This window comes from Carcharodon carcharias, chromosome 15, assembly GCF_017639515.1.
Source record: "Carcharodon carcharias isolate sCarCar2 chromosome 15, sCarCar2.pri, whole genome shotgun sequence".
Taxonomy (NCBI): Eukaryota; Metazoa; Chordata; class Chondrichthyes; order Lamniformes; family Lamnidae; genus Carcharodon; species Carcharodon carcharias.
The window spans coordinates 135,277,760-135,291,223 of record NC_054481.1 but is presented as its reverse complement, the minus strand read 5'-3'; the positions used below and the strand labels follow the sequence as shown (position 1 = coordinate 135,291,223).

The 13,464-nt window shown below is 43.3% G+C and overlaps 1 protein-coding gene across 1 annotated transcript in view; it reads right to left on the bottom strand.

Moving 5' to 3' along the window:
• Positions 1 to 13,464, bottom strand: part of vwa5b1 (von Willebrand factor A domain containing 5B1) — a 161,824-nt gene that overhangs the window by 38,854 nt on the left and 109,506 nt on the right. Inside the window, exon 11 of the mRNA XM_041207027.1 lies at positions 6,784 to 6,985. Coding sequence (XP_041062961.1) covers positions 6,784 to 6,985 — 202 coding nt within the window. The remainder of the gene's footprint in view (positions 1 to 6,783; positions 6,986 to 13,464) is intronic.

The following is a 13,464-nucleotide window of genomic DNA, read 5'->3' as shown; positions in this document are numbered from 1 at the left end:
GGATTATGGAGGTAGGTCAGATGTTTCTCATATGCCAGTGCAGAATCGATGGGCCGAAGGGCCTCTTCTGCACTGTGATTCTGTGATACTCTAGTAAATCTTTTCTGAACCCTCCTCAAAGTGTTCGCATCCTTCCTAAAGTGTGATGCCCAGGATTAGATATGATTCAATACTCCAATTGAAGACAAACTCATTTTATATAGTTTCAGCAAAACCTCCTGGTCTTTGCAATGTATGCCACTAGGTCTAAAGTCCACTATCCTGCTTTATTAAGCTGTCCTGCACCTTTAAAGATTTTGCATAAATACCCCAGGTCTATCTGTTTTTGCACCCCTTTAAAATTGAATAAAATAACTTGACTCTTCTTCCTACCGAAAGGTATCACCTCGCTTTTCCGCATTAAACTTTGTCTTTATTCTTTCACAGCATGTGGGTGTCATACCCATTAACCTCTATTTGCACCGCTAATTCATTTAATTTCTTCCAAACACTACGTGCATTTAAGTGAAGGGTCATTAATTTTGCCTTTTTACCATTTTTTCCCCTTAAACCCTATTTGTTGTTTTTTTTATGTTTGTACACTGTCCCTTTCTGTTACACTCTGGGTGTCATGACCTATTACCTGCCCTGCAATGCTGCCATATCCTTTTGCTTTGTAAGTGTACGTATCCCCCGTCCAGAACCTTCCCCCTGTCCCCCTATTTAGTTTAAATCCCTCTCGACAGTTGATGAACAATGGCAGATGTTTAAGAAAATAGTTCATGACTCACAACAAAGATAGATCCCAGTGAGGAAGAAGGATTGTAGGAAGGGGATAAACAAACTATGGTGAACCAAGGAAGTTAAGGACAGTATCAAATTGAAAAGAAAAACATACAATCTGGCAAAGATTAGTGGTGAGCCAGAGGTTTGGGAAAGTTTTAAAAACTAACAAAAAAATAATAAAGAGGGAGAAAATAAACTTTGAGCGTAAACTAGCAAGTGATCTAAAAACGAACAGTGAGAGCTTCTTTAAATATATAAAAGGGAAGAGAGAGGCCAAAGTGAACATAGGCTCCTTACAGAGTGAGGCTGGGGAAATAATAATGGGGAACCAGGAAATAGCAGTGGAGTTGAACAAATACTTTGCATCAATCTTCACTGTAGAAGATACTAATAGCATTTCAAAAATACTAAATAATCAAGGGACAAAAGGGGGAGGAAATAAATATAATAACTATCACTAGAGAAAAAGTATGAGGGAAACTAATGGGGCTGAAGATCGATAAGTCCCTAGATCCTAGGATATTAAAGGAAGAAGCTACAGAGATAATGGATTCACTGGTAGTAATCTTCCAAGAATCCTTAGATTCTGGAAAAGTCCACAAGGGTTAGAGAGCGGCCAATTTTATTTTGTCTCCCTCCCTTATTCAAAAAGGGAGGGAGACAAAAAACAGGTAACTATTGGCCTGTTAGCTTAACACATCATTGGGATAATGTTGGAGTCTATTATAAAGACTGTAATAGCAGAACATTTAGAAATACATAATCTAATCAAGCAGAGTCAGCATGGCTTCATGAAGGGGAAATCATGTCTGACAAATTTATTAGAATTCTTTGAGGAATTAACAAGCAGGATAGATAAAGGGGAACCAGTAGATGTAATATATTTGGATTTCCAAAGGGTGTTCGATAAGGAACCGCACGTAAGGCTACTTAATAAGATAAGAGCCCATGGTGTTGGGAGTAGTATATTAGCATGGATAGAAGATTGGCTAACTGATAAAAGACAGAGAGTTGGGATAAGGGGGGGCATTTTTGGGAAGGCAACCTGTAACTAGTGGAGTACCACAGAGATCAGTGCTGGGGCCATAATTATTTACAATATATATTAATGACGCCAGTGGTCCTGGCACCGAACCTTGGGAAACTCCACCATATGCCCCTTTTCCAGTCTGAAAAGCAGTCATTCCCAAAACTGAAAAAGCCAAATACTAACAGATACTGGAAATCTGAATGAAAAACAGAAAACTCTGGGAACACTCAGCAGGTTTGGCAGCATCTGTGGAGAGAGAAAAGGGGTTAACGGTTCAGGTTTGCGAAAGGTCATCGGCCTGGAATATTAAACTATGATCACAATAGAAAATATTGTTTGAGCAGACTAAACTTCAAAACTTCCTGCACTTTTTGGGCCAGGTTTTATTTCCGTAGCAAGAGGTATTTATAAGTCTATAAAGGATTCAATGTCGCAGTGCCCCAAAAGTTAGACATGTATTAATTATCCTAGTTGACGAAACCAGGTAACAGAAAAAAAGTTATAAAGGAAGAGAAACTTACATCAGTGTGCCGAACTGAGTCACTAATATAGTGACTGAAACATAGAAAATAGGAGCAGGAGTAAGTCATTCAGCACTTCGAGCCTGCTCCGCCATTCAATATGATCAAGGCTGATCTTATTTCTCAATGCCATACTCCCGCACTCTCCCTATAACTCTTAATGCCTTTAGAGTTCATAAATCTATCTATTTCCTTCTTAAATATATTCAGTGACTTGGCCTCCACAGCCTCTGTGGTAGAGAATTCCACAGGTTCACCACCATCTGAGTGAAGACGTTTCTCCTCATCTCAGTCCTAAATGGTCTACCCCGTATCCTGAGACTGTGACCCCTTGTTCTAGACCCCACCACCCCCCTCCCTCCCCGCCCCGAGAGGAAGCTTCATCCCTGCATCCAGTCTGTCCATCCCTGTCAGAATTTTATACATTTCAATGAGATGCCCTCTCATTCTTCTAAACTCCAGTGAATACAGGCCTAATCAGTCCAATCTCTCCTCATACGACAATCCTGCCATCCCAGGGATCAGTCTGGTGAACCTTCACTGCACTCCCTCTATGGCAAGTATATCCTTTCTTAGGTAAGGAGACCAAATCTGCACACAATACCCCAGGTGTGGTCTCACCAAGGCCCTGTGCAGCTGCAGTAAGACATCCTTGCTCCTGTACTCAAGTCCTCTCACAATGAAGGCCAACATACCATTTGCCATCTTAACTGCTTGCTGCACCTGCATGCTTGCTTTCAGTGATTGGCGTACAAGGACACCCAGGTCCCTTTGTACATCAACATTTCCCAATCTATCACCATTTAGATAATACACTGCCATTCTGTTTTTCCTACCAAAGTGGATAACTTCACACTTATCCACATTATACTGCATCAGCCATGTATATGCCCACTCGCTCAACTTGTCTAAATCGCCTTGAAGCCTCTTAACATCCTCCTCATCGTTTACATGCCCACCAAATTCTGCGTCATCAGCAAACTTGGAAATATTACATTTGGTTCCCTCATCCAAATCATTGATATATATTGTGAATAGCTGGGGCCCAAACACTGATCCCTGCGGTACCCCACTAGTCACTGCCTGCCACTCCGAAAAAGACCCATTTATTCTTCCTTTCTGTTTCCTGTCTGCTAACCAATTCTCAATCCATGTCAATATGTTGCCCCCAATCCCATGTGCTTTAATTTTACACACTAACCTCTCATGTGGCACTTTATCAAAAAAATTCTGAAAATCTCAATACACCACAGCCACTGGTTCTCCCGTATCTGTTCTGTTAGTGATGTCTTCAAAAAACTCCAGTAAGTTTGTCAGACATGATTTCCCTTTTCATAAACCCATGTTGAGTTTGTCTAATCCTATTGATATTTTTTAATTGTCCTGTTATCACATCCTTTATAATAGGCTCTAGCATTTTCCCTACTACTGATGTTAGGGTAACCCAGTCTGTATTTTGCTGTTTTCTCCCTCCCTCCTTTTTAAATAGTGGGGTTACATTTGCCAACCTCCTATCTACTGGGACTGTTCCAGAATTTACAGAATTTTGGAAGATGACAACCAATGCATCCACTATGTCCATGGCTGCCTCCTTTAGTACCCTGAGATGTAGATTATTGCACCCAAGCGATTTATTGGCTTTCAGTCCCATTAATTTCTCCGGCACCATTGTTTTAGTAATTCTAATTTCCTTCTGAAACTAGCCAATTGAGAAGAACTGGATTACACAAGGTAAGCAAGTTTGTGTTTAATAACTATTGAAATATTCCCTTGGTATAATGCAGCCCCCATGAGTCAGATGTTAGTTGTGTGTGTCTTTAGCTGGGTTTTAATCAGTTTTGCAGCAGACTCCACCTACTTCCAATGATAACAGTTATTCTGCTTAATGATACGAAGTGCAAAGTGAAGTGGAGGGAGAATTTAATTAATTACTTAGGGTGGGGTTTGCTCCTTTTAATAAGGTACACCGCTTTAGGGCCTCCAAGCACTCTACACAAATTGGATCTAGACAGAGTAACCTGTGGACCTCGATTGAGTTATAAAGTTGTAATTTACAATTTTATAATAATTGTAATTTATAATTTTATAATGTTGTAAAGTACAAGCCCTGTGTAAATATTTCGCTCTGCAGTCAAGCATTGTTGCTTTTGCAGCCTCTATGTTTATTCTTCTCAATGTGTTAAGAGAAGAAATACTGAAAATCAATTGGGCAAGAACTAGGGACAATGAAATATTCCAGCAATCAGCTGTTAATTAATTATTCTACAATATACTCGTCATAATGGCCGGACAATTATCCATTCTTCAGTAACTGCCATTATGCACGGGTAGATGTTTATCTCCATCATCTGACTGATAACCTACCTGTTACACACCTACCTTACTTTTATTTCATTGCAAAGGTTACAATTATTGTAGCAGCAGTATGTACCATCTACAAGATGCACTACAGGAATTCACCAAGGCTCCTTCAACAGCAACTTCCAAACCCACGACCACTACCATCTAGAAAGACAAGGGTAGCAGACACATGGGAACATCACCACGTGGAAGTTCCCCTCCAAGTCACTCACTATCCTGACTTGGAAATATATCGCCGTTCCTTCACTGTCACTGGGCTAAAACCCTGGAACTCCCTCCCTAACAGCACAGTGGGTGTACCTACACCACGTGGACTGCAGCGGGTCAAGGAGACAGCTCACCATCACCTTCTCAAGGGCAACTAGGTATGGACAATAAATGCTGGCCCAGCCAGTGAAGCCCATATCCCATAAATGAATTAAAAAATTTAAACTTATTTCTGCCCTCCCATTCCCCCTCAATTCCCCAACACACATTTGCCCTGCCAAATCCACAAACCATCTCTGGCTGTAAATCTGCTTTCCTACCCCACTGACCCACAGCCCAACCCATTTACCTCAGTCATCATCATGTGACTAGCCTGAAGCTAGGCTTTTAGCTCCTGAATACTGTCTTTAACACTGTGTGCACCAGTTGTTCAAGCAAGTACTTACATGTGTATTTAGCTCAATCATTGTCAAAGGTCTGGTGCATTTTTTTTGTTTGAAGCCTGGGTTTTTGAACCTCTAGTCTTCTTCAGAATAGGGATGTTGGATTTTTAACATGCAACAAAGAGGTCATCCAAAAGGCATCAGACCTGACAGTGCAGGAGGTCCAACTCACTGTTAGAGGTGAAAATTGTGCTTGAATTTCTGGAAACAAGACGAGATAATGCTTTTCCAGAACCCAATAGGGATTTGCTCTAATAACCTGTGTATTTTACTGGACCCTTTCTCCTGTGAATCAAGTGCAACAGCAACACTTACAAGCTTACTAAATGGAGAGCTACAAGCCACAGGGATGGCACAGAAAGTTAACTCAAAAACAACATCTCTTCCTGAATTTACCACTGTAAAACTGTTTTAAAGATTAAAGAGGGCCTTTTGTGAGGTAATCTATGGAGCTGCCACTCAGTTAGCTGTGGAGAGTAACTCACCTCCTGACTCCCCAAAGCCTGTCCACCATCCACAACCCACAAGTCAGGAGTGTGATGGAATACTCCCCACTTGCCTGGATGAGTGCAACTCCCACAACACTCAAGAAACTTGAGGACACCATGTCTGCTTGATTGGCACCATGTCCACAAACATTCACTTCCTCCACCACCGATGCACAGTGGCAACAGTGTGTACCATCTACAAGATGCACTGCAGCAACTCACCAAGACTCCTTAGACAGCACCTTCCAAACCCACAACCACCACCATCTAGAAGGACAAAGGCAACAGACACATGGGAACACCACCATCTTCCAAACCCACGACCACCACCATCTAGAAGGACAAAGGCAGCAGACACATGGGAACACTACCACCTGAAGGTTCCCGTCCAAGTCACTCACCATCCTGACTTAGAAATATATCGCTGTTCCTTCACTGTCGCTGGGTCAAAATCCTGGAACTCCCTTCCTAACAGCACTGTGGATGTAGCTACACCACATGGACTGCAGCGGTTCAAGAAGGCAGCTCACCACTACCTTCTCAAGAACAAATAAATTTTAAAAATGGTTTTTCAGTAAGTCTCTAGCCATCAGATATTTCTTATTTTAAAGTTATCCCACCTCTAAAATACAGGTGCAAACACAAATAAAAAAAAAACATGTGTAACATCAGCAATTCATCCCTTGTCCAGCAGCCAAACAATCCCAGTAATTAGTGTTAGTTTCTGGAAGCATTGTGGGGCAAAATCAACACCATTGAAAGGCATTTTTAGGAGGTTGCCTACTTACTGCAATGCTCACCTTCAGAAAATTACTCAAGCCACGAACCTATTCCTCCCTCGCACCTCTAACCTGCCTCCATTTAGGCAAAGCAGTTCCAATCCCACCTCTCCTCCAGCCCTACCCCCCAGGCCTGCCCCCTCCCTACCACTCCACCCACCCCCACCCTCGGCACTCAGGATGACTCACCGGATTCTGTGTCATTGCCGATTGATGCACTCTCTGTGGATGACCTGGAGTTGATGCTACCGTCACTGTGCACTTTGCAGTCTCCTGTTGCTATCTGCTGTGGACTTGATCGTACATCCGAATCCTGGCTACTTGAAAGACAGTTCTGATGCAGCAAAGATGGCCTCCTTGATCTTGTGGCATTTTTGCAGGAAGCTGCTACCTGCAGTTAAACATGACCAGGGTATAATATTATTGACCTGAGCTCCCATTGTGTACATGTTCTCAGGGGTAACTGAGTGCAAATTGGGATTATCTGCAAATAACAGTACATAAAAAAGAGAATATTAGTAAGAACATTAATAATTAATAAGTACAAAGAATATTAGTGATCTGAACCCCTAAACTGGGTGAAAATGTTTTCAGCATCGTGTACAATTGTTCAGAGTTTATAATGAGTACCACACTTGACAGATCTCTTACACAAAATCATCTTGTTGGATCCTGGTCCCTAGTTTAGTTGGACTAATGGATCTGGATTGCTCGCTTGTTTCAGGATGACCGAGTTGGTACCATAGAGAGAGTAGATCAGCAGACGGTTCTTATGTAGAACACATTCCACTTATTTACAAAGGAACTCAGCAGTTATACTTGTGTGCTTACAACTCAAACCCTGTCTCTACATTATAGACTCTAACTCTAGACTACTCCTACTGACTACAGAGGTAGTCCACGCTACTCAGCTATTGGATACTAAGATCATGTGATCTTCCATTATAACATTCTTCTTAAAGGTATATTACACATCAGATTACCACATCCCTCTGCCTTTACTCAAATACCTTTTACAGTTACAATTACAATTTTTCTCGAAATATCAAATCATTTACACAGCTAAGTAATTTACAAATTCAATCTTTCTGGTGGTTTCCTTGTGCGTGTAGAACATCTCAGCTCTACACTTCAGATGTTTTGTCAGGAACCTCTTTTTCTGGTGTTATCCGAACATTAGGTTCTTCAGTGGATACCTGCAAATCTGTTTCCTCAACTCTTGCAGGTACAGCCAATCCTTCAGACACATCTGTACTCAGTTGAAGTTCAACAGGAGATGTTGATGCAGCCGTGAACACTGGAAGAATCATTTCCTGTTATGAGACAGCCTTTCAGTAAAGCTGAGTTTTTAAAAATCCCAGAGGGAAACTTTAAACAACTGTCATAACCTATGTTTTAATTGGTATGTTTGAGATGCAACTCGAAACTCAGGAATCAGACCACCAGCTCTCGAGAGATTTTATATATTAAAATATATGAATCTTTTTATTAATTTACTCAAGTTAAATATATACACACGGCCACAAATTACTACTATCATAACTTCTAACAAATTCCCAAACTAATCCCCATTAAGACAACAGCAACCCATAGACTTAACCAGACACCAGGCAAAGCATTTTCACCTTACACATTCAAAACGAGGTTCCTTTCACTTTGGTTCCTGTGGAGACAGTTGCAGGCTTACAGCTACTTTGATCTTACATTGTCTCTGCCCTGCACACATGAAAACTGCTGAAGTTATATCTAGCACAGCTCATTAAACGTAAATTCACATTGTGTCACTAACCTCTTTGAGATCCACCTCTTCTAACAATAAAACCCCTTTCATAGTACCAATTTTATTAGTAATATAAACGTATTGCTTAGTCTCTGCTAGCTAGGTGCCAGATTTCACTCGCCTTCTGGAACGCTCTATTCAAAAATTGCAAATACACACTACCTCTCTTACATCTCAAAACTAGTACACATCAAAGCACCCAGACTAGCTGGCTTTAATCCAATTAAAAGACATTCATAGATTAAACCTCTATTTTAAAGGAAAAATATTTTCCAATAATATTATATACATTAATAGCTCCATGACATTTCCTGATACTTTGTTTCTCTGCTCCTTATATGATCTATATGTCTCCGTATGACTCTTTCTTACCACTTGAAAGTGCAAGACCGAGGTCCACTCACTGTACTTATTTCACCTGAAAACCATCTGGGTCCTTCTCCAAAATTTTTCACCTGTACCGTCTCTCCCATGGTAAACTTCCTGTCATGACTATACCAGTCATGTCCAGTTTTCTGACTTCCCTACTCCTTTCCACCATCCCCCCGAGATTTGGCGTTATTAAGTTCAACCTCGCTCTGAGACGGCCTTTCATCAACAATTCCGCAGGTGTGACCCCTGTTGTTGTATGAGGGGTGGTCCTATAATGGAAAAGAAAATGTGCTAGCTTGGTCACTATGGAGTCTCTGGTTAATTTCTTCTGCTAGTTTTGAATGTTTGAACCACTCTCTTGGCCAGTCCATTCGATAAAGGGTGAAGTTTTTACATGAGTGATACCATTGAGGCTGATAAACTGTTGAAACTCAGCACTCGTAAATGCTGTGCTGTTATCTGATACAACCACTTCTGATAGTTTTTTGATAGGGAAACTTTGACGGAGCTTGTCAATTATAGCAGAAGATGTTGATGACTTCACCTCATTTATGTCCATCCATTTTGAGTGAGCGTCAACAATAAAGAGAAACTTTGTTCCCATAAAAGGTACCACATAGTCAATATGTAATTGCACCCATGGCTTTCTTGGCCACTTCCAAGGGTGTAATGGAGCTTTGGGAGGTAACTTTTGCACTTGCTGACACTGAATACAGCTGCTCACTAAGCTCTCCATTTCTCCATCCATTACAGGCCACCATAAGTAGCTGTGGCCTTCATTCAGGAAATACCTGGATGTGCACTATGTAGTTCAGTTAACAAAGGCTTTCGTCCCTTTGGAGGACCAATCACTTGAGCTTCCTGCAATAAGATACCATCCTGGCTGGTTATCTCATCTCTTCTGTGAAAATAAGGTTTCATTTTGTCAGATCCCTGTTCTTGTGACCAACCATGAATAACTCGTTATTGTATTTTGGCTAAGACTGGGTCTCAACTTGTCCAATCTCTGATCTGTCTAGCACACACCGGGGATGAATCTGAAAAGTTCAATAATAAAACGAGTTCTTGAGGAACTGGACATCCTCATCGTTTTCTTCAAAGGCAAATGACTAAGTGCATCAGTGTTTACAATCTGATTTCCAGGCCTAGGGATGAAAATATATTCATACGCTTCCAGAATCAACACCCTTCTCTGTGTTCTTGCTCAGGCTACGGGTGCTGTAGCCCTTGTCCTCAATGAACAATCCTAGCAAAGGCTTGTCGTCCAAACCAACAATAAAATTACAACCGTGTATACACTGGTGAAATTTCTTGACACCAAAGATGATAGAAAAAGGAGATAAAAACAAAAAAACTGCGGATGCTGGAAATCCAAAACAAAAACAGAATTACCTGGAAAAACTCAGCAGGTCTGGCAGCATCGGCGGAGAAGAAAAGAGTTGACGTTTCGAGTCCTCATGACCCTTCGACAGAACTTGAGTTCGAGTCCAGGAAAGAGCTGAAATATAAACTGGTTTAAGGTGTGTGTGTGGGGGGCGGAGAGATAGAGAGACAGAGAGGTGGAGGGGGGGGTGTGGTTGTAGGGACAAACAAGCAGTGATAGAAGCAGATCATCAAAAGATGTCAACGACAATAGTACAATAGGACACATAGGTGTTAAAGTTAAAGTTGGTGATATTATCTAAACGAATGTGCTAATTAACAATGGATGGTGGGGCACTCAAGGTATAGCTCTAGTGAGGTTTTTTTTATATAATGGAAATAGGTGGGAAAAGGAAAATCTTTATAATTTATTGGAAAAAAAAAGGAAGGGGGAAACAGAAAGGGGGTGGGGATGGGGGAGGGAGCTCACGACCTAAAGTTGTTGAATTCAATATTCAGTCCGGAAGGCTGTAAAGTCCCTAGTCGGAAGATGAGGTGTTGTTCCTCCAGTTTGCGTTGGGCTTCACTGGAACAATGCAGCAAGCCAAGGACAGACATGTGGGCAAGAGAGCAGGGTGGAGTGTTAAAATGGCAAGCGACAGGGAGGTTTGGTCATTCTTGCGGACAGACCGCAGGTGTTCTGCAAAGCGGTCGCCCAGTTTACGTTTGGTCTCTCCAATGTAGAGGAGACCACATTGGGAGCAACGAATGCAGTAGACTAAGTTGGGGGAATTTCGGGCTCGGCATGATACTGAACTCTTCTACCGCCTTCTTCGTCTCCGGGCTCACTTCTTTGGGCAGGAGTCCTCTTCCAGTTCAACGGATCCTTTTACCCATCTCCAATATTCTCCCTCCACCTGGACCCCTCCCTCTGGATTCTTACCTTCTCTCGATCTTTTCATTGAGAACTGTCGGTGCGACATTAGTCATCTCAATTTCTCTGCTCCTCTCATCCATTCTAACCTGTCTCTCTCTGAACTTACTGCACTCCATTCTCTCAGGTCCAACCCTGACATTGTCATCAAACCCGCTGACAAGGGTGGTGCTGTTGTTGTCTGGCGCACTGACCTCTACCTCGCGGAGGCTGAGCATCAACTCGCAGACACTTCCTCCTACCTCTCCCTGGACCATGACCCCACCACTGAACATCAAGCCACTGTTTCCAGGACTGTCACTGACCTCATCTCCTCTGGGGATCTCCCTCCCACAGCTTCCAACCTGATAGTCGCCCAACCTCGGACGGCCCGCTTCTATCTCCTACCCAAATCCACAAACAGAACTGCCCCGGTAGACCCAACGTCTCAGCTTGCTCCTGCCCCACAGAACTCATTTCTCGTTATCTTGACTCCCTTCTCTCTCCCCTTGTCCAGTCCCTTCCCACCTACATCCGTGATTCCTCTGACACCTTACGTCACATCAACAATTTCCAGTTCCCTGGCCCCTACCGCTTCCTCTTCACCATGGACGTCCAATCCCTCTACACCTCCATCCCCCACCAGGATGGTCTGAGGGCCCTTAGCTTCTTCCTCGAACAGAGGCCCGAACAATCCCCATCCACCACTACTCTCCTCCGTCTGGCTGAACTTGTTCTCACGCTGAACAATTTCTCCTTCAACTCCTCTCACTTCCTCCAAATAAAAGGTGTGGCTATGGGTACCTGCATGGGCCCCAGCTATGCCTGTCTCTTTATGGGGTATGTGGAACATTCCTTGTTGCAGTCCTACTCCGGCCCCCTTCCACAACTCTTTCTCCGGTACATCGATGATTACTTCGGTGCCGCTTCATGCTCTCGTCAGGACTTGGAAAAATTTATTAATTTTGCTTCCAATCTCCACCCCTCCATCATTTTCACGTGGTCCATCTCTGACACTTCCCTTCCCTTCCTTGACCTCTCTGTCTCAATCTCTGGTGATAGACTGTCCACCAATATCCATTACAAACCCTCCGACTCCCACAGCTATCTCGACTACAGCTCCTCACACCCCGCTTCCTGTAAGGACTCCATCCCATTCTCTCAGTTCCTTCGCCTCCGTCGCATCTGTTCCGATGATGCTACATTCAAAAACAGTTCCTCTGACATGTCCTCCTTCTTCCTAACTGAGGTTTTCCACCCACGGTGGTTGACAGGGCCCTCAACCGTGTCCGGCCCATCTCCCGCGCATCCGCCCTCACGCCTTCTCCTCCCTCCCAGAAACATGATAGGGTCCCCCTTGTCCTCACTTATCACCCCACCAGCCTCCGCATTCAAAGGATCATCCTCCGCCATTTCCGCCAACTCCAGCATGATGCCACCACCAAACACATCTTCCCTTCACCCCCCCTTATCGGCATTCCGTAGGTATCGCTCCCTCCGGGACACCCTGGTCCACTCCTCCATCACTCCCTACTCCTCAACTCCCTCCTATGGCACAACCCCATGCCCACACAAAAGATGCAACACCTGCCCCTTCACTTCCTCTCTCCTCACCGTCCAAGGACCCAAACACTCCTTTCAAGTGAAGCAGCATTTCACTTGCATTTCCCCCAACTTAGTCTACTGCATTCGTTGCTCCCAATGTGGTCTCCTCTACATTGGAGACACCAAACGTAAACTGGGCGACCGCTTTGCAGAACACCTGCGGTCTGTCCGCAAGAATGACCCAAACCTCCCTGTCGCTTGCCATTTTAACACTCCACCCTGCTCTCTTGCCCACATGTCTGTCCTTGGCTTGCTGCATTGTTCCAGTGAAGCCCAACGCAAACTGGAGGAACAACACCTCATCTTCCGACTAGGGACTTTACAGCCTTCCGGACTGAATATTGAATTCAACAACTTTAGGTCGTGAGCTCCCTCCCCCATCCCCACCCCCTTTCTGTTTCCCCCTTCCTTTTTTTTTTCCAATAAATTATAAAGATTTTCCTTTTCCCACCTATTTCCATTATATAAAAAAAAACTCTACTAGAGCTATACCTTGAGTGCCCCACCATCCATTCTTAATTAGCACATTCGTTTAGATAATATCACCAACTTTAACTTTAACACCTATGTGTTCTATTGTACTATTGTCGTTGACACCTTTTGATGATCTGCTTCTATCACTGCTTGTTTGTCCCTTCAACCACAACACCCTCCTCCACCTCTCTGTCTCTCTATCTCTCCGCTCCCCACACACACACCTTAAACCAGCTTATATTTCAGCTCTTTCCTGGACTCGAACTCAAGTTCTGTCGAAGGGTCATGAGGACTCGAAACGTCAACTCTTTTCTTCTCCGCCGATGCTGCCAGACCTGCTGAGTTTTTCCATAGTAAAAGGAGG